At 39.7% G+C, this 22,390-nt stretch overlaps 1 protein-coding gene and 1 pseudogene across 2 annotated transcripts; both read right to left on the minus strand.

Annotated features, from left to right (window-relative positions):
- Positions 1-875: 875 nt before the first annotated feature.
- Positions 876-3,718, minus strand: LOC142612467 (putative pentatricopeptide repeat-containing protein At5g52630; annotated as a pseudogene).
- Positions 3,637-21,521, minus strand: LOC142614175 (oligopeptide transporter 4-like). 2 transcript variants are annotated; one of them, XM_075786721.1, is made up of 6 exons: positions 20,934-21,521; positions 20,368-20,465; positions 16,637-17,218; positions 15,832-16,084; positions 15,497-15,679; positions 3,637-4,474 (listed from the first exon to the last, which is right to left on the minus strand). In XM_075786721.1, exons 1-6 carry the CDS (start codon positions 21,438-21,440, stop codon positions 3,848-3,850), a joined length of 2,250 nt encoding a protein of 749 aa, XP_075642836.1. In that variant the 5' UTR covers positions 21,441-21,521; the 3' UTR covers positions 3,637-3,847. The 2 variants fall into 2 exon arrangements, with proteins under 2 accessions (XP_075642836.1, XP_075642837.1); XM_075786722.1 differs by lacking the exon at positions 16,637-17,218.
- Positions 21,522-22,390: the final 869 nt, after the last annotated feature.

Here is a 22,390-nt window from a genome sequence, read left to right on the forward strand (position 1 = left end):
AATATTAGTGTTGAAACAAAGTATTAAGTAATAAGAAAATGTTAAAGTTACTAAATATTTTTTTCTTTACTTTTCTTTTTCTTTTTTCTATTTTAGCTTTTAGATGGGGAAACTGATTCCCTTGTAGCTGTTTAGGTTGTTTTAATGTTTTGTCGAACGAGAACACTAACACTATTTTAGTCCAATTTTAAATGAATGCAAGTCGATGCTGGGAGATGAAACAAATAGGTGTGCAGATATGCTTCCAAAGAAGTGATACTTGGTGTAACATGATATACCAACATTTAAGTCTTATACCTGTGGGATTCATCTCTATATGAGAGAGATGATATATATATACCGGTTATACAAAATAAATAAATAAATAAAACCCTTTGCCGGTTGTGTCCAACTTCTAGATTTTATAGTCTATGTATTGTAGCATCCTGTTAGAGTTTGATTGTTCCGAAAATTTTTGTACTGCTACTATATCTTGTTAATGTAGTTGTTTCCTTCCTTGGATAAAAATTTATTTATTTTGCACAAACACAGCTTTTTGCAGATACCATAACCCAAATAATGTTGTTTAAACCAGAATTTATCGACCGAGTTACAAGGCTCTTGACTACATACTCAAAGTTCTATTATTGTATAATTATGTTATTACCAAATAGTTAATACATTCAGACTTTTGTATTACTACCCATTCCTATTCTTAGTTTATCAGAATTTAGTATACCAAATGTACCATAGGGTTGGTATGAACTTTGTATTTGACCTTGTATGAAAACAAAAGGGACTACACAACACGCCTCTCCGTCTATCAACCTCAAAAAACATGATAAAGTTCAATGAGAATAACAACCTTTTGAATTTATACCACCCACCCACCCAGACAAGGATATCAAAAAAGACCACTAAATTCTCCACAAGAACGGTGTCCATTGACAAATTTATGAAGCCGCTTACTATCTTGAATGACAATTTCCCTAGCAGTCAGTAACGAGATGAACTTAACAAAATTATGGCAGTCCCTGCACATAAAGATACTCTTGATAACTCGTATTGGTGCAGCATTTGGTGTGTTCAACAACGCAAATGCAATGGCCAACTTTTCACTGTGATATGCAGTAGAAGAGTATGTCTTTTCTTCATCCCCATCAGTTACCTACAAAGCTTCTAGTGACTCATAGCCAAGGCTCTTCGCCTGGTCAAGCAAGTTTTCCAATGATTTGTAAATATCTGCACTATGAAAATGCGACTTGTCATTTGGTTTAAATGAATAAACCTTGTTTTTGATGCTAATCCAGCTCCAATCATGTAATTTTTTGAGTTTCTCTTCTTTCATAATTTTTTCTCACACTAGAAACATCCTTCCATCTACCTGCAGAGAGGTACATATTCAACACCAAAACATAAGTTTCAGTGTCTTTTGGTCTGAGCTTGAGTAATTGTTCAGCAGCATAAAAACCCAATTCAAAATTCCCATGACTTCTACATCCAGCCATCAAGAGCGACCATATAAACTCATTGGGCTCAAAATCATTTTTCTTAATAAAATCAAAAGCTTCATTTAACTGAGCCAACCTCACAAACATATCAATCAGGCATGCAAAGTGGTCCATTACAGGCTTAATCTTAAATACCTTTTGCATCATCTCATAGTAACTGAGTGCTTCCTTGACCATTCCAGCATGGCTACAAGCAGATAGAACACCCACAAAAGTAATCTGGTTTGGTCTAACACCAGTTAGTCTCATATCCTCAAAGAGCTGCAGCGCTTGTTGAGACTGGCCATGCTGAGAAAAACCTGTAATCATAGAAGTCCACAATATCATAGTTCTTGTATCCATCTCCACAAAAGCCTTGGTTGCTTTCTCAATGCTTCCACACTTATTATACATATTAATTAGTGCAGTGCTAACTACCACCTCTGACAAAAACCCAGATTTAATGATCTGAGCATGAATTTGTTCCCCCTGTTCTATGGCCACCAATCTACTACATACAGTTAGGATACTTGAGAAGGTGAATAAATCAGGTTTCATGCCTGATTGGTTCAAGTTAAAGAAAATGTTGAGTGCCTCACATCCACTTCAGTATGCTGAAAGATCATCCTCTGCAAAATCCATCATCTGGGCATGGCCAGAAATCATTGCATTCCATGTAACCAGGCTAGAAGTTTCCGTTTTATCAAACAATTTCTCAGCCTCACTAATACATCCACATTTAAGGTACAAATACATGATGGAATTTTTAATGGGTAGAGAGGACATATAGCCAACTTTAATGCTTAATGAGTGAATTTGTGCCCCTACACCCAAAGACTGCATTGTACAACACAAGCTCAAGACTCTAGTCAAGGTGAACTCATTGGGTATGATGTCCTCAGTAAGCATCTCAGCAAAAAACCTCAAACCCCTTGCAGCTTCTCCATTATCACCTCAAGCGGATATAACTGCAGTCCATGAGATCACATTCTTTTCCCTAATCCTCTGAAAGGCTTTAATAGCAGATTCTAAGTTGCCAAGTTTGGAGTAAAAGCTACAAAGGGCATTGCCAACACTTGTGTCAAAGTCAATTTGGTATTTAATAATATAGGCATGAAATTGCTTCCCCAACATGACAGAGTACAATGAAGAACAAGCATTCAAAGCAGTTCCTAGAGTGTGATTTGTAGGATAAGCCCCAGCCTCCAACATTTCTTGGAAAATCTGGATGGCAATTTCAGGATGCGAATTTTGAACATAACCAGTCATTAGGGTTGTCCATGAAACAACATTTCTTCTAAGCAAATTGTCAAAGACCTTCTGAGCATTTTCCATGCTTCCACATTTTGCATAGACATTAATCAGGAACGTCATGACAAACAAATCTTCTTGTGTTACTGTTTTCATAATATGCCCCTGAACAATCTGTGCTTCCGAAACCGAATTTTTGTTTATGCATTCTTGCAAGAGGGGGACATAATAAGAAGATTCGAACTTCGTCCCCTCTTTTATCATTGAAAGTGCTTCTCAGAAGTCCACCGACCTTATTTCTGAACTTCCATCCAAATGGGTCAGTGTCTGATTTCTCTGATATGAGATGCTTGGACTCTGAGATACATTGATGCAGATTTAGGATCATCCCAGGTTTGATAAAGCACATTAAATTCAAAGTGCTTTAGCTAATATACATACAGCAGCCTTAAATTGTGGCATCAGGTAGTTAACATTAAACTGAAAGGTGTGTTGATTCAGCTCTTAAAAGCAAGTACAAGTACTTCAGAAATGATGCACTAACAAAAAAGTTTTAGTAACTATAGTATTTTGAACATGTTATCCGTCACTAAGAAATGCAAACAACATAAACATGGAGGATGGTTTGGAACACACATATACACACACCCATATTGTCTGTATATATACAAGTCTTATAATAAGGTTTCTTGTAACAAAACATGTTTAACCGACACACACACACATATTACAAGATTTTAATGTATTGTTTAAATTCTACTTTTATAGCAAAAAGTGGTATCAATAAAGAATTTAGAAAGTAATTTAGAAAAGAAGAAGTACCTTTTCGGTGGTGGGGTGCTTCCTAAAAACTAGCAAGTTATATATATATATAACTTGCTAGTTTTTATTGTTGCAGAAGCAAAATCAGAAAATATGCAATGGTTTCGTCCTACAAATCAAATATATACCATGCAGAAGTATAGTTTTTTAGAGACCTGCCTGCAAGTGCAATTCATGGATCGATAATTTACAATAAGAGAGGACCTTCTGTTTCTTATGGCCTTCCTATATAATTTCTGTTCTGTAATTAAACCCTTCAAATCTCACATTAGCAAAGTAGGATCCTAGGCACATTAATATTGGACTTAGAATGTAGGGCAGCCCTCAACTGATATACCCTTCATAGTGGGGCAAGTTGCTAGTTCACAGTGCTCAAGATCAACATTTGAGTCAGAACCCCACCAGTGCAAGTTTCTGTTCTCCATGCCTAATGAGAAGTAAAGCAGAACTGCCATGAATGCAACTCCAGCATCCAAAGCTGCTGATAGGACATAGTTATACCTCTGCCACCAGTTCCTTTGATACCTGAACACGAAAAAGTTGAAGATTGTTCCAACCAAAATCCAGGAAGTATAGTTCAATGTTGTTGCTGGTGGCATACTCCCAGTTGCTCCTAGGAGTACTGGTAGATTAATGAGAGGAATCCAAGTTTGAGTTGGGAATGCCTTGTGCAACAGCCATACTGCAATTGGTCCTAACAATCCTCCGAGGAAGAACCAGTTAAGTGCTGAGTAGTTTCCTTCAGAGCCAAAAATGCGCTTAGGCCCTACTAAACCCCAGATAACAGAAGCATCAAAGAAGACTCGATCACTGGGGCATGTCCAAGGACTATTTTGTGGAAGGAGATTTTGTTGGCATATGTTTTCGACAGAGTTCAAAAGCCACCATGCTACACTAAGATTAACTGTTCCAGCTAAAATGGTTCCAATGAACTGGAAAAAAAAATGCAAAAGACCGACCTCATAAGAGGGTAATAAATGTAATGATAAGAGCATAGAAAGAGTGATTTATTTTATTTTCAGTATCAATTTCAAACAAGAATTATCTGCTTATACTGTTCCAAGTTTTTTTTTTCCTAAATATGTTCCAAGTTATTAAGTTCTAAAGTCATATACCTGCAACAATTTATGCAGTTAATGGACCAATTTGATTATGATATTAGATTCTCATAGTGATGGTCAAATTGCCTAAAATAAAAACATTGAATTCTTAATCGATTTCTTAGATTGTTACATGCAATTTGTATATTAGATTTACTAAAATTCAGATCAATTTCTTATAGTAGCTGCGAACAATTTGAACACACCTACACACACATATGTATACATACATACATACATACATATATAAATTCCTACTGAGAGATTCTTTTTTGAATATAAGTTTGTTTTTGTAAAAGTTTGAGTATGCTTGTATTTGTGAGGTTTGTAAGTGTTATTTTATAAAGTTTGGTTTAGTGTGATTATAATTGATAAGGGTTATTCTGGAAAAGGTTAAACTCGTCCACTTATGAGGAGGCCGACGGTCTCAATGAACCCGTCAGCTTTACTTGTTCATTCACAAGCGATGAAGTCGACGACATCATAGGCCAACGACTCCATGCTCAACGACATCTATGTGGAACGACGAGAATGTCTAGACGAGATAAGAGGCCGACGAAAGGAAGCTGACAGGGAGAAGGAAACCTAGGACGGGTCCAACATGGCCTTGCTTGGCCTCCACAAATGTGTATATAAGGAAACATCTCGCGCCCCATGGTTAACCCTAATCAAGAGGATCCCCATATGGAAAGGATCCCACAATATATGCGTATTAATGAGGATCTTCCCTACAAGGAAAGACTCTTTTCGCCAAGAAACGGATGTCAGCTCTATGTTACTATAAAAACCTCCAAACTCTCACAAACCAAGGTACGCATAATTCACCCTAACTCTAGCACTCTAGAGTTGTGAAAGTTCTCTAACTTAACCTTCGGAGGGTAGTTGGCCGGTACTATACCGGTACTCTCTGTAGGGTCTTCTTCTTTTTGTGTTGCACAGGTTTTCATCTAGAGCACATAAGCACCGTGCGACTTACTGACGATCTTCGAGATCATTAGTTGGCGTCGTCTGTGGGAATCACTTGTAAGCCATACTACTGCTTCCCGGACAAATAGTTGCATGGTATTTACTAGCTCAATGGCGACCACCAACAATAATCAAGGAGATGAACCACGTACCACTGCCCTCGAGAGACAAGTTCAAACTCTCGCCGCGACAGTAGAACACCTCACCAAGCAAAACCATGACTTAGAGAAGCAGGTGCACCAAAAAAGCGCAGGGCTTAACACTTAGGAGTAGGACCAAGAAGGCACCAGTGCTCAAAGAAGGGAATAAGAAAGGCTAGAGGGCAGTAATGCCACAACCAGACAAGAGCGACAGGATACGAGTTGTCCATCCGCCTCAGATACGTCTCCACCATACATTGTTGTGGAGATGCATATGATGAAGGAACGGATGGACTTCATGATGAACACCCTCAGAGGACAGGTGTCTAGCGACCCCAACGAGTTGGTCCATCGAACCGATTCACCATTCACTGCATCTGTCACTTCATTTCCCCTTCCACCAAAGTTCCTTATGCCACAGGTAGAAGCCTACGATGGATCCAAGGACCCCTTAAATCACTTGGAGTCTTTCAAAACCTTGATGCACCAGCAAGGCGTGATGGACGAGATCATGTGCCAGACCTTTCCCACTATGCTGAAGGGCCCCGCAAGGGTTTGGTTCAGTAGGTTGACACCAAACTTCATTAGTACCTTCAAGGAGTTAAGCACCCAGTTTGCCTCGCACTTTATCGGGGGGCATAGGTATAAGAAGTCCACTACATGCCTGATGAACATCAAGCAATGGGAGGATGAAACGCTGAGGTATTACATTACCCACTTTAACAAAGAGGCCCTCTCAATTGATGAAGCTGACGACAAGATACTCGTGGTTGCATTCACGAATGGGTTACGGAAATGGAAGTTTTTGTTTTCCTTACACAAAAACGACCCGAAGACTATGTCAGACATGCTTTACAGGGCTACTAAGTACCTGAACGCGGAAGACGCATTGCTTGCCTGAGAAGATAAGCCCGAGAAGAGAAGCCCAAGAAAAGGGAAAGACAAGAAGAGGCATGGCAGGACAGGGAACAGAAGACAACCAGGATTGGAGACCGACGGGAAGACAGGCGCTCCAAACCTCCCACTGGGAGGTTCGCAAGCTTCACCTTGCTCAATGCCCTAATCAATCAAGTTTTAATGTAGATCAAGATGAAGGAACCTTGACGTTTCCTAGCAAGTTAAAGGGAGACCCTAGTAAGAGATCCAAAGACAAGTACTGCCGTTTTCACCGTGATCACAGTCATGATACATCCGACTGCTACGACTTGATGCAGCAAATAGAAGCTCTTATCAGACAAGGAAAGTTGCAGAGGTTCGTCAGCAAGGAAAGGACAGATGTGCCGCAAGAACAGGCTGCTCGAAGGTAGAACGAGCATCCTAGGCCGCCCCTAGGAGACATAAGAATGATTGCGGGAGGAACTACATCTTCTGGCTCATCTAAAAAGGCCCAAAAAACTTACCTAAGGATGGCTTAGAACGTCTAGCTGACGGGTTTCATCCTAAAGATGGCACGGATCGACAACCATCATTGGATTCTCGGAGGAAGATACTCGACGTCTCCACCACCCACATGACGATGCACTCGTTGTTAGCATATGGGTTGGGGACTACAACACACACCGGGTCTTGGTTGACAACGGAAGCTCTACTGACATCCTCTATTACCTGACATTCCAGCAGACGAGGATTGAAATAGAACAGCTAGATCCGACCAACGCCCCGCTCGTTGGGTTCAAAGGAATAAGAGTATATCCTCTCAGTGCAGTCACATTGCCCATAACAGTTGGTGATTACCCACAATAGATCACTAAGGATGTAACATTCCTCGTGTTTGACTGCTCGTCTGTTTACAATGCCATCCTTGGACGACTTACCCTCAACTCATGGAAGGCTGTGACTTCAACTTATCACCTAATGATTAAGTTCCCCACTAAGTATGGAGTTGGAGAAGTACGTGGGGATCAAGTGGCGGCACCTGTTGAGGGATTGGAAGATGGCCGACCATCTACAGACCATAAGCATAGAAGAGCAATGAACAGTTGCAGAACCCGTTGAGGGATTGGAAGAGATACCCCTCGACAACTTCAAGCCTGAGCGGATGATCGATATCGGAACCCTTGCCAGTCCGCCAATCTGACAAGTGCTAACGATGTTCCTAAAAGAAAATCGAGATGTCTTTGCTTGGAGCCATGAAGACATGCCTAGGATCGACCCTTCAATCATGGTGCACAGGTTGAATGTGTCACCATCTTTCCCCCCCCCCCCCTATTCGATAGAAGGAGCGGGTGTTCCCCCAAGAACGAGACCAAGCTATAGCAAAAGAAGTCCGCAAGTTGCAGGATGCAGACTTCATTAGAGAAGTATACTACCCCGACTGGCTGGCCAATGTGGTGATGGTTAAGAAAGCCAACGGGAAGTAGAGGACGTGCGTAGACTTTACGGACCTAAACAAGGCGTGCCCCAAGGATAGCTACCCCCTCCCGCGAGTTAACGTCCTAGTAGACTCTACAGTCCAACACTTGTTATTGAGCTTTATGGATGCTTTTTCTAGCTACAACCAAATCAAACTAGGCGAAGCTGATTAGGAGAAGACTTCGTTTGTCACCAGTCAAGGCCTCTTCTGCTAAAAAGTAATGTCGTTTGGCCTCAAGAACGCGAGCGCAATATATGAAAGGCTAATGAACAAGATGTTTGCACCTCAGATTGGAAGAAATGTCCAAGTCTACGTTGACAACATGCTGGTAAAAAGCTGAAGGGAAGATGACCATTTGAATGATCTCAGGGAGACCTTTGACACCCTTCGCTTCTACAACATGAAGCTCAATCCGAGCAAGTGTGCATTCGGGGTAACGGCTAGAACATTCCTAGGGTTCATGGTGTTTCAAAGAGGTATCGAAGTCAACCCAAACAAGATCCGGGTCATAATGGAGATATCACCACCAAGGAACGTGAAAGAAGTACAAAGCCTCAACGGCAAGGTAGCCCAGCTGAATAGGTTCACATAAAAGGCAATGGATAAGTACCTACCTTTCTACCACACGCTGAAGAAGTCTTTTGAGTGGACGGCCGAGTGTCGAAAAGCGTTTGAGGATTTGAAGGCCTACCTCTCTTCGCTGCTATTGCTAAGTCCCTCCAAGCTAGGGGAAGAACTATTCCTCTACTTAGCTGTATCTCGGGTTGCTGTCAGTGCGGCCTTAGTCAGGGAAGAAGACAAGGTGCAGAAACTTGTATACTACACTAGCCGAGCGCGGAGGAAAGATACCCACCGATGGAAAAGCTCGTCTTTGCTTTAGTCTTTGCAGCCCGTAAACTCAAGCCATACTTCCAGGCCACATTGTGGTTATCTTGACTAACAAGCCTCTACGACGAACAATGAATAATCCTGAAACCGCTGGACAAATGGCGCTATAGGCGAGTGAATGTGACGTACAATCACCTACAAACTGCCATAAAGGGATAAGTAGTCGTTGACTTCATTGCAAAGTTCACCAATATGGAAGGCCAGGGGGCAGGAGAACATCCTCAGTAGAGTGTCCACACAGATGGATCGTCTAACAGGCAAGTTGGCGAAGTTGGTGTAGTGGTCCATTCCACAGAAGGGGACGAGATCGAATGCATGGTTTGTCTCGACTTCCCAATGACCAACAATAAAGTAGAGTATGAAGCCTTAGTGGCGGGCTAGATCTCGCGAAAGTCGCGAGGGCAACAAGTGTGGTTGTATATTGTGACTCTCAGGTCGTTACTATTCAGGTGAACGGTGACTTCGAATGCAAAGGGGAAAAAAATGAAGAAGTACTTGGAGCAAGTGCGAAAATGAGTAGGCGAGTTGCAGGCCAAGTTCGTCCAAGTCCCTAGAGAAGAGAACGAGAAAGCCGATCACCTTGCCAAAGCCGCCTCAGCGAAACACTTGCTTATTCCTAATAAGGTACTCTCTTTCGTTCAGCTCTCACCTTTGATAGATGACGTCGGTGTGCAGGAAATAGACTCGGGAAGCAACTGGACTACATCGTTAGTTTCTTATTTGAAAGACAACACATTACTTAATGGTAAGGAGGCCGCGAGAAAGCTGAAGGTTCAGGCAACACAATTCGTTCTGATAAAGGACGTCTTATACAAGAGAGACTTCTTATGCCCGTACCTAAGATGTTTAAGCCCTGAAGAAGTGGACTATGTCATGAGAGAAGTCCATGAAGGGATCTACGGGAACTACTCGGGGTCACGGTCATTAGTGCACAAATTGATTCGGGATGGATATTACTAACTCACTATATAAAAGGACGCCCAGGCTTATGTCAAATCCTGCGACAAATGTCAAAGGTTCAACAATGTCATCATACAGCTGACAAAAGAGCTCACCCCAATGACGGTCTTGTGGCCTTTTGCTCAATGGGGTTTAGACATCATGGGCCCATTCCTAATAGCAATGAGATAGCTGAAGTTCTTAGTGGTCGGCATAGATTACTTCACCAAATGGGTAGAAGCTGAAACTTTGGCCACCATCACAGAAAAGAACGTACGAAGTTTCGTCTGGAAAAACATCATTTGTAGGTACAGGATCCCTAGAGTCTTGGTCTTCAATAACAGAAAGCAATTCTACAACGACTCCCTCAGGAACTTTTGCTTATACTTAAGGATCAATAACCACTACTCCTCCCCCACCCATACTTAGGCCAATAGACAAATTGAGGCCACAAACCGATCCTTGCTCAAAATTATCAAGACTCGGCTCGAGGGGACAAAGGGTTTATGGCCAGAAGAGTTGTCAAGCATACTATGGGCATATAGGAAAATAGCCAGAATGTCTATAGGGAGACACCATTTTGGTTGGCATACGGCAACAAGGCAATTATCCCAGCTGAGGTCAGACTCACAAGCTATAGAGTGGACAACCATGACGAGAATAGAAACGACGAGGTCATGCGTCTACAGCTTGACCTAGTGGACAAAATTAGGGAAACAGTTGAACAAAGGCTAGCACAGTACCAGGATCTCATGGCTAAGCACTACAACTCCAAAGTTAGACACAGAGATTTCCAAGTTGGAGACCTCGTCTTGAGGAAGGTGATGAGAGCTACTAGATATCCCTCTTAGGGAAAGCTCGGTCCTAACTGGGAGGGACCCTACAAAATCACTTCGTGGTAGAGAAAAGGTACCTACCACTTGGAGACGCTAGACGGGCAAAAGTTGCACCACCTATGGAACATGGAGCACTTGAAAAGATACTACCAGTAAATGATGGCACGAAAAACAACACTCTTCATTTCCAATTTACTTCATTTTAGTTAATTTTTACTATCTACAGTACTTTTTAAATGTCAGTTTTTTATCATTTCAAGAACAATTTTTTACTTATGCACACATTTATCATAATAAGAGGTGTTATTCAGATATGACCTGTGTATGTATATGTCTCTACGAAACTACATCTTTGATTAAGTCCACAAGTGGACGAGTTCAAGGTTAAGTCCCTAAGTGGATGAGTTCATCCCATGAGGATGCCATGAAATTACTAAGTCCACAAGTGGACAAATTCATGATTAAGTCCACAAGTGGACGAGTTCATCTTATAGGGATGCCTTGAAATTACTAAGTCCACAAGTAGATGAGTTCACAATTAAGTCCACAAGCGGACGAGTTCATCCAATAGGGATGCTTTGAAATTACTAAGTCCACAAGTAGACGAGTTCACGATTAAGTCCCCAAGTGGACGAGTTCATCCCATAGGGATGCCTTGAAATTACTAGGTCCACAAGTGGACGAGTTCAATAGTAGGTCCACAAGTGGACGACTTTATCCCATAAGGATGCCTTGAAATTACTAAGTTTACAAATGGACGAGTCTATAAGTGGACGAGTTCATCCCATAGAGATGCCTTGAAGTTACCAAGTCCACAAGTGGACGAGCTCATTATTAAGTCTAAAGTGGACAAACAGATGCTTGTCACAAGATAGAAGATCAACACATAATAAAAGCATACTAGAAAGCAGAGGGTGTAATATATTAAACAGACACCATAAATAATAAGAATGTGTTTACAACAAAAGCTCAAAAACAAAAAGGCAACATCATTTGAAAACAAAATACAAAAAAGTTGAATTTTTAAAAAGAAAACTAGGCCAAAAGGACGTCTTAAGCAGGAGGGTTCTCGTCATCTTCGGTAGGAGAATTTTGGGCGTCCTGGGCAGAAGGGTTCTTGGTGTCTTTAAGAAGATCTTCAACATACGGGATCACGAGAGTGATGGGTCTCTCCAGAGCAGGTTGACCAAGCACCACATCGTTATCCTTCAAACCCTGCTCAGCAAAAGTAGAGTTGTCAATCTCCTCATTAACGGTATCGCCATCAGTAGGGGTCGTCGGCAGTGGATCATCCATGGTGACATTGGATAGGTCAAGATTTAGGTAGACGAACCTAACCTGCTTCAGGCAATCATCAAACTCGTCACCATAGTAAACTGCACATGCATCAATAAAGGGCTGGAAAGCCCTGAACTCCGCTATGGCATCGGCCCTGGCTGTCTATACCTGCTCAACAAGAGCCATCAGCTTTTTCTCCATGCTCGCCTTTACCTCTTCTGCCTTTACTCGGAGATTGGCTTCCTCCATTAGCTTCTCCTTCAAAGTCGTCACCTCCTCGTTAAGAGTGCAGAGGGCTGCCTTATATTGCGCCTATTCATTGGTTAGGTTTCATTTCGCTTTCTAAGCCGAGTGATCATCCCCTCCTCCGCGATGCACCTACATTGAAGTGCCTTCATACGCACCAGCACCTGAAAACCAAACAACCGTCAGCTAATGAATGAACAGTGGAATGGAAGAGGGTCTAAGGAAAGGATGTACCCTAGAAAGGTCAAAAAGACCTGACGCCCTTGGTCTTCTGTCTCTTGCTCAACACAAGGGTCCAAATCCGTCTCTTTGATGTTTGACTCAACCATCTCAATGGCATATCCCTTATGCATGAGAAGACGGCGAGAGGTTCCCTAAGTGACGGGGCCTGTCGCTGTCATTAAGTCTTTACCAGCCCTATGACTTTGTTTGGTAGGCGACGGCTTCTTTGACTGTTTGTCGCCTGTAGGAGTGATCGGTCCTTTTTTGAGTGGACAATCGTCCTTCCCTTCGCTCTTCCATTTGGATGCTCCCTTACCAATGACCTTAGGAGCCGACGAGGATGCCCCCTCCTTCCCCTTCTCCTTCTCCTTCTGCTTACGCGCTGCAGCTGACACCCTTACCAAATTTCTTTGTCTAACTGCCTCCATTTTTGCAAAGAACAAAGGATGAACGTTAGGTGAACGGACGTAAGTATGAAGCAGACAGAAGAAGGAAGCAAAAAGGTAAGGACTTACACTGACAAGAGTATCTGTTCAGTTTACGAGCTTCAAGCGTCGGCATAGGACCACCGCAATAAGCATGCAGTGTATCAAGGGTGATCAAATCCCTACACTTTGCTCGTCAAACGGGATGTAAAGTACCCGACGGATGATAACCTCCTGCTCGTCAGTTATACATGGGCGAACACTAGCTGAGAAAAAGGGAAGCAAACGACGTTAAATACATAACAAATAAATGAAGTGAAAAATGAAAAGACTGACAGTATCAAACCTTACCCTAAGTCTTGTTAAAGCCGTAGGGCATCATCACCCACTCTTCCTGTTGGCATACCCAATCCGTCCTTTGGACAAAAAAATATCTACCCTTCCAATTTTTATTGGAGTCAGTCATGTCTGACACTAGTCTAAGTACTTTCTTCCTCACCACAAAGTGATATATCCCTTGAGACGAGACGATATGTTGGGGTCTGTAGCACCAAAAGAACTCGTCAAGGGTAAGTTGACGGTTCCCACCACTAAGGCGACCCCAAAGGATTTCAACCCCTATGAATATTCTTCAAGCATTGGGAGCGATTTGGCTAATAGATAATCCTAGAAGATTGGCCAACTGACGGTGTAGTGCCGTCATGGCAATCTCAATCCTGCCGCGAACATGGTGTTATACATGCCGACGTCTGCGGTCTTCCCCGAGTAACATTTTTCAAACTTCCCGGGCAGACAAATTGGGATATTATCAAGGATTTGATAACGATCCCGAAGCTCCTTGAATACTCTAGTCGTCATCTTCGGGTAAAAGTCATTGACTGTCCACATTTCGGGAAGAATGAAGGGACAGGTTCCATCGTCCTCTTGACTTCCTGAACCTCCCTTAGAGGATGTTCCTCTATCATCCTCACTCTCGTCCTCGTCACCCTCCTCTATGCCCTCCTCTTCCACTTCGTCCCTTTCTCCCTTGTCGTCTTCGTCCTTCACATCTCCCTCTACCTCCTCTCCGTCATAGTTTTCCCCTTCATCATCAGGAGAATAGGCAGACAATTCCTTTTCTAACGACTTGGATAAGCCCTCCTCGGGCCTATGACCTAACAGGAAGACTTCATCGTAGCCCGCTCCCTCACGAACTGACGACGACTGCTCACTCGTCGCTTCTCTATCACCTGACATCTATTCACCTACAAGCGACGGAAGTGTTCTAAGAACCTATTTAACAAGTCTCTCTACAGAATTGAAGACTAACTAGAAATGCGAAAGTAAAAAAGGAATGAAAGTGGACTTACAAGATTGATAGACGACTTTGCAGAGGTGACGGTATCCGCATGCTGACGGCAATGATGATGACGGAACGACAAGCTTCATTTCTTAGGATTTGCAAAAATGAAATAAGGAAAAATGAGGGGAGGGGATGGGCTATTTATAAAATGCAAGAGCGCACGAAAAGAAGTGACGCCTTTGCTCAGAAAGCCAACTAGCCTCTGCCATGTGTCCTAGCATTTAATAAAAGTTGCTCAAAGAAGCCATTAATAAGCACTCTTATTTTTCAACGGATAAATATAAATGAAAGGAAAGCTACACTCCACGACCTGTCAGCTAAAGCTAACGGAGTGATGGAGTAGGAGGCAGCTGATAAGGGTTATTTTGGAAAAGGGTAAACTCGTCTACTTATGAGGAAGCCGATGGTCACAATGAACCCGTCAACTCTACTTGTTCATTCATAAGCGATGAAGGTGATGACATTATAGGCCAACGACTTCATGCTCGACGACATCTATGTGGAACGACGAGACATCTAGACGAGATAAGAGGCTAACGGAAGAAAGCTGATAGGGAGAAGGAAACCTTGGAAGGGTCCAACATGGCCTTGCTTGGCCTCCACGAATGTGTATATAAGGAAACATCTTGCGTCTCACGGTTAACCCTAATCAAGAGGATCTCCATATGGAAAGGATCCCGCAATATACACATTAATGAGGATCTTCCCTAGAAGGAAAGACCCTTTCCGCCAAGAAATAAATGTCAGTTTTACGCTACTATAAAAACCCTCAAACCCTCACAAACCAAGATACGCATAATTCACCCTAACTTTAGCACTCTAGAGTTGTGAAAGTTCTCTAACTTGACCTTTGGAGGGTAGTTGGCCGATACCACACCAGTACTCTCTATAAGGTCTTCTTCTTTTTGTGTTGCTCAGGTTTTCATCTATAGCACGTAAGCACCATGCGACTTACTGACGATCTTCAGCATCATCAATAATCCATATTGTTAATCATGGATTTTCAGTAATGGATTAACACGGTATAGGCTTGAAGAGTTGGAAATGCGATGTCAAATCGTATCGTCTTATGTGCATGTTCTAAATTTTTTTCCCGTGTTAATGAGCTTTCGCTAATCCTAAATTTCAACCACTGGTACTGGAGTATCCATCTATGACAACAATTTCTAAAGATATTAATAAATTATGCTAGTATAGGGGGAGAGAACAGTGCACATACCTGTACTAGGAACATCGATCTTGGAGGGATCTTCATGTAATGGCCCAACTTAAAATCATTGAGAAAGGAGATTGCTTGACTCATGCTCATATACCCATATGTCTTGAAACAGACATTGGCTATGGGCCTTCCAGGCAATATTACTCCCATTATGTACTCTGTGATGATATTTAGCCCCGGTGTCTAAACAAGAAGTATTGGTAATTAGTGAATAATGATTCTTGGAATAACCAAAAAGAAATGAAAACTAATAAGGCAGTCACTTTTCATATTGATTTGATCTTTTAAATAACAAATTTTCTCGATAATTAGCTCCCATTATGCAATTAGATTACCCTATTTGTGGTGGCGGTTATGATGCTGATGGGAAGGGTGAAGATGAAGGCAAGTGCAGCTGCGAATATAAGCCCCCACCATGGCATTTGGACCTCCTTTTTCAGGAAGATACAAAGTACAAGCGAGACTGAGATGGTAACAATCAGAAGCAAATGAAACCACCATGAAGGTATGTCTTTGTAATTCTTCATCAGTCTTGTGTGAATATCCTCCTTACCCTTGTGAGAAGCTCTATATCGATCATAAATCTCCCTACAACATCATGGTTCATTCTCAAATGCAACCTTGCGTACCAAGAAATTTATAGAGATCGAGAACATTATTGCTTAACAACAAGTATGCATTTGCCTACATTTTTTACTTTGAACTTCCAGCTTATTTGATAATATACAACTATTTCACTTATTTTTTTAGGTACAATGTACAATTATATATTAACCAACTTTTAGCCAAAAACAAACAAACTTTTATTAAAAAAAAAATTCATCAAAGCTCATACTTATAATGAGTGATGCATTCATAAAAAAAATAATGAGTGATGTTATGAATATTACAAACTTTAAAACATAAGTATTAATATGTCACAAATTACAAAAGAGTAATTAAACTATTCCTTTATTATGTTATTGAAATGATACCAACCAATCATTTTCTTACCACATTAAGTTGTTAGTTTTTTTGTAGTAAAGTCTGCAGTTGCTATTACATTTTCCATTTATAATTACCTCAAAGGCTTTCGCAGCGTAGGCAACAGAACATAATGCAATAAAACATGTGTGAATGAACGATGAAGAAAAACATTACCTTCCATAGAACAAAGCCACATGGGAAAGTGTAGATGCAATAGTAGCAAAACCGAACCCGTAGGTGAGAGCAAAGAATGTGCTCAAATGGATCTTCCCTAGCTGCTTATACTGTGCAGTATCTAACTCAAACTTATCATTGACAATCAATGAAATATTATAATCCTGACCTTGAGCAGTAAACAAGTCAGCTGAATAAATGGGAAATGTTTTAGCATTGTATGCGTTCATCCCCCAATAGGCAATGGGAATCACAATATAGATAATCAATACAAAGCCTACGAAGACATTGACAATTGCAAAGAAGGGACTTATTAGAGGGCTGAATAGGAATGAAGCCACTGTTGTCCAATCCAAGGTCAAGGCTCCAACCGCAAGTCCACGAAAACCTGACCCAATTTGGTGAGCAGTCACTGACTTTGGGAAGGCCCAGCAGACCCATGAGATGCTTTGTAAGGTTTGAAAGAGGTATCCAGGGAACAACTGCCAGCAAAAGCTACAAACTAGTGCGATCACAAAAAATTTCACTCTTGATAGACTGGGCTTCTTGCCATCCTCTTTTATTTCTTTTTCATGCAATGTCCTACATTGATATTAGTAAATATAGCATTAGTTTATCTTTTGGTTATTGTAACAATTGTTATGGCTAAACTTGGATATTATAGTATAGGCTAAATGACACATTAATTAATGAAAGGATGACTATGATAAATCTTGAATAACAATAAATGGGAACGAATTATAGTGGAAGGGGATGCAAAAATTTGTATCTACTCTCTAGTGCCTATGAGTTCAAAGGAAAGCAAGTGTAATAGTCCATCTCCACCTTAATAAAAAATAGTTTATAAGTTAGTGAGAGTTTTTTGAGTTGTAAATTTTGTTGGATTAGTAAAGCCTATAATGCTGGTTGGTAGTCCTAGAAGGTCTTTTTTTTTTCTTTCTTTTTTGTATTAGTCCTACCTCCCTGTTTGTATTGCTGATATTTGTAGAGCTAATTGTTTTTTTGTTTTTTGAGAAACCCCTAGGAATAGGGAATATTATTTAGCATTCAGTCGAAGATCAAAGTTGTAAAATATCAAAGTGTCGGGAGGAACAGACTCCATCCAAACAGTGAAATGACTAAAAATAGCTCTTCTAGCTAATTTGTGAGCCATACAATTACCTCGCCTTTTAACATGGTGAAAGAAAACAGAATTAAAAAGAAAACTAAGAAAAATATTGTATTGCAAAACATGCCCAAACTCGGAGTGGAACATATTATCACCCTTGATCGAGTTGATAATGGCCAATTGTTCTTCTATTGTTCTTTAGTTTTTTCCTTTAATGAAAGTTCAGTTTATAAGAATAATAATAACAATAAAGGTTTGCACCATCCCCCAAGGTTTATAAGAAACGATTGAGAGCGGCAAGTGACATCAAATTAGGTTAGTGAAGTTGTATGCTTGTATAAGCAATGCTTGGAGAGAAAAATTTTGAATTCTTAAATGAGTTTAATTTGAAGTTTCTTTTTCCACGAGAGAGAGAGAGAGAGAGAGAGAGAGAGAGAGAGAGAGAGAGAGAGAGAGAGAGAGAGAGAGAGAGAGAGAGAGAGAGAGAGAGAGAGAGAGAGAATTTTCACAACTTGTTAATGTGATATGTTATTATTGGAGCAACATTACTTTTAATTATATCTGTGGTTTATGAAATTTATTGTACTTTTATCTCACCTTCCCTCCAAAAAGAAAAAAGAATAATAATGTGACTTTTTAGTTGGACAAAATTTTCATCCAAATTAATTTGGGAGATTTTTTTTAGAACCCATTAAATTTAGATCAACAAAACCATATATATATATATATATACACTATTTAAATAACTCACATAACGATGATTTTATCAATGATCATGCAGTTGAGGCGTTTTTTTAACCAATTTTAGAGGTAAGCCTTTCCATTTTCAATTTGTTGGTAGTACAACTGTACAAGGTGATGCCAAATTAATTATGACCCATAAATCAAGTAAAAAAAATGTATGAATGAAAAATATGTTGAAAGTATATGATGTCATGCTTGAAGCCTATATGTTCATGATGTGAAAAAGATAATTAGAAATCTTGAGAAATACAAATGGATATTAGGAAAAAGAATAATCAAACTATAGAAGTTCACTGTTTCCATTATCTCTGTCCTGCAAGTTGATTAGGCCGACGGAGGACATTGACAAAGTAGAAATCAAGGAAACAAAGATAAAGAAAAGTCTTTTGGCACGTAAATTATTGGCTATAAGCCTAAAATATTGAAAATTGGGAAGATATGGACCCTGCGGTTGTTTCCAAAAGTTGAAGATAATGGGATTGCACTGGAATTCTATGTACTATGTATGCTTTTTCACACATGTTGGTGGACATATAAGAAGCCGTTTTCTAGGTCAATATCACAGCCAGTGAATTAAAGATGGAAAATGTCTAATTAAATAAATTTTTTTTTTATACAAGATAAAATTCTACTCTAGCCTAATCTAAGTGCATATGTGTGTGAAGCTCCCTCCTGGAGACTTGAACCCCGGCCTTTGCCCCCCACACCTCACAAGCACTTATACTTGTGGAGTGACCATCGCACTAAGGATGTGTGGTGGTAAATAATTTTTTTATTAACTTATGACATCCGTCGTATGATAATTACTCTATATTATTAGGCTAAGATATTTATCGATTTTTTATATAGACAAAATTTGAACTTCAGATCTTTTATTTGACGACATATAATGTTACTAGCTTAGAGGGAGTTTCACCATCACCACCCCTAGTTGGGAGATGGGCAAGGTAAAATGTGGGCATGGGGGCAGAGCAGCTAGCTATATGCTAATATGAGAACATTGAATTTGCTTATTAATATAAAAATGATATTGCACCGCTCTCCAAACTAGTTTAGAGAAAAACTCTCTAAACTTATCTTATATCTTTTTATTAAATGTGAATTTTGAAAATCTAACCGTTAGATTACATAATCTTTATGTTCTTAACTTGCATGTTAAATTTCGTTCAAAACTGATATTATTTACTATTCAATCAATAAAACTATTTTTTGTACATAATTTTTTACCACAAAAACTTGAAATTTAAACAAGCTATTGATCTTTGATCTTTTTGAAATTTTGCATGTATGAAATATATAATAAGAGCATGCAATTTAAAAGTAAGATTTTCAAAATTCACATCCAATAACAAAACATAAGAGAAGTTCAAATGGTTTTTTTTTCTAAACTAGTTTGGAGATAAACCTTTTCTGCTCAAAGATATGACATTCGCCTTCAAGTTCAAATATCATAACTTGGTCGGCCATTTGGGTTGTAGGACCATAACGTAAGTTACAAGTTTTATTAAGTGATCGTTTGGATAGAGCTTCAGTTACGTTTGCGTCAAAATCAATAGGGACGGGACTTACAAACTATTTTTTTTTTAAAAAAACAACTTTAAAATTGGGTCCCACGACACGCACTATTCACACAAAAATTATTTTGCTACAATGTTTTCAGTTTTCAACAATAAACCGTATTCAAACAGACCATAATATAAGCATTTTTAAGGAAAATACATTTTTACTTAGCCTATTATCGTGGTCCAATTATTCCAAGTCCAGACAAGTTGCTAAGGGTAACACTAGTTTGGACTTTGGACTCATTTCATTAGTCACTGTGCATAAAAATTGGAAAATCAAATTAGGACACCAAAAATTTTCAACAAGTGTACGGTACCTGAAGAGTGATATTTGAACAAGTGTATTTGGCCACCACATATGAGCCGGCTCCACCACATACTTCCTCAACAGCCCAGCCCAGCCGTATCCCAAGACCTACATATATGTCACCATACACATGCACATGTTAGTATGAACCATGAACCACCAAACGACAGCTTCATATGATGCAAGTGTTGGTCTTCACTCAATAATTATCCCAAGTTGTACCTAAGACTCATATCATATATTATAAGCGAAATACAACATGATAATATGGGAGTTAAAAATACTTAAAAACCCATTTTCTCTGCGGATAATAGCAAGGCATAGAGGAAGATCCCACTTTCTGTGGTTGTGTCTTAACCAACAACAGAATAACCAAAAGGCTAATTGAAAGGTTGCAGGGTAATATATTAAGGTATATGTACAAATTCCGTGTGTTTGTGTGTGTGTGTGTGTATATATATATATATTAATTCCTCACTTTTCTAGGCTACCAACCAGAGTAAAAACCAAACCAATATTCCGTAACTTTGAAAAACATAAATAAGCAAATTTAAAAGAAAAAAGAAGAAGAAGAACCTGGGTTGTGATGATAAGAATCCAAGCAGAAAAGAAAGAGATATTCCTTCGATAAAAAGCCTTTATAATGTCAAAGATATAGACAGCATAAGCTGGGCCATTCCCAAAAGCACTTCCAGCATTAGCAAATATAGTGATGAGAACGTGTTCCTTCATGTTAAAGGGACCCGGGTTGAGCGAAAACTCGCGGGACCCGATGCGAAACTTGGTTGTGGGAAGAACAGAGGCCATGAGTCGTCCGATGGGGAGAGTGGCAACTTGAACGGTGATCTGGGTGATGATGAGGGTCTCTCTGCGGTAAGAGAAGAATTGGTTGAGGAAGGAGAGGAGGGCACATGAGAGAAGGCCCAGTGTCCACATTCGAAATGTCCATACAGGGAGTGAGGTGTCGTCGGTGGTCGGTACAGTTAGCCGGACTTGCTCGATTGGTGACTGCTCGTCTTCATCTATGGTGGACTCTTCTCGTAAGTTACTGCTTGGTGGTGCCTCAGTTTCTAAAGTTTCCATTTTGAGAGTGAGAGATTGACAGTTGGGTGTTGTTTTGATGTAAAATATAGTAGGAAAGTTTTGTTAACTTTATACCATAAGAAAATTATATTATCCGCTGGACAAGCACAAACCTTTTATAAGTATGTGGGTCCATAGAGGCGTGTTCCATATATTTAACATAAAAGATACCACGTATGGAGAACAACCCTCATAAATATGTGGATCCATGAACACTCCCATAAATATGTAGGTCCATTGAGAAGTGTATCCCATGTATCTGGCGCATAAGGTAAAATGTAGGAAAATATCACTCTTACATTTATACTATTGCTAATGTGAATGCCAACTCACCTTGATTTAATTGCACTTGGAGTAATTTTAACCGCACGTTGATGTGCATAAAGTAAAGAAAAAGACTGGTAGAAACTGTTTCTCCCCTAAAGAAGAGATTGTATTAGAAACGTCAACCAGGTACCATCTTCCTCAATGGTACACATCACACGATGTAATTGAGAAGATGCAATTGTTACATCCAACCTTAAAAAAAGTGGGTCATAAAAATTTGTCATATTTAATTTAGTTATAAATTTTATAACATAAAACTTATAAATTGACGTGATAAAAAAATATAATAAATAAATTTTAGAATTATCTTTTTGTAATTAGTGACACATTAGTTTGTAGAGTTTACTTTATATTATTCCTAATGCCACTCTTTTAGAAATATCTTTTTCTTTAGCTTTTAAATTTATTTTTTATGTTGTTTCAAAAAAAAAATTATTTGTTACGTACATCTTTTTAAAAACTCACTTTTTTTTATATATATAATTATATTTTAAATAATTTTTCATTAACAAAAAAAAAAGTTTTGATCAAAATGTTATGTCCAACTACACTACAAACTAATTTTAAAAAAAAGACACTGGCAGTTGGGTATAGTTTGTGGAATTTGGAGTGTGAACTATGAA

This window comes from Castanea sativa, chromosome 10 (genome assembly GCF_040712315.1).
Source record: "Castanea sativa cultivar Marrone di Chiusa Pesio chromosome 10, ASM4071231v1".
NCBI classification, from domain to species: domain Eukaryota; kingdom Viridiplantae; phylum Streptophyta; class Magnoliopsida; order Fagales; family Fagaceae; genus Castanea; species Castanea sativa.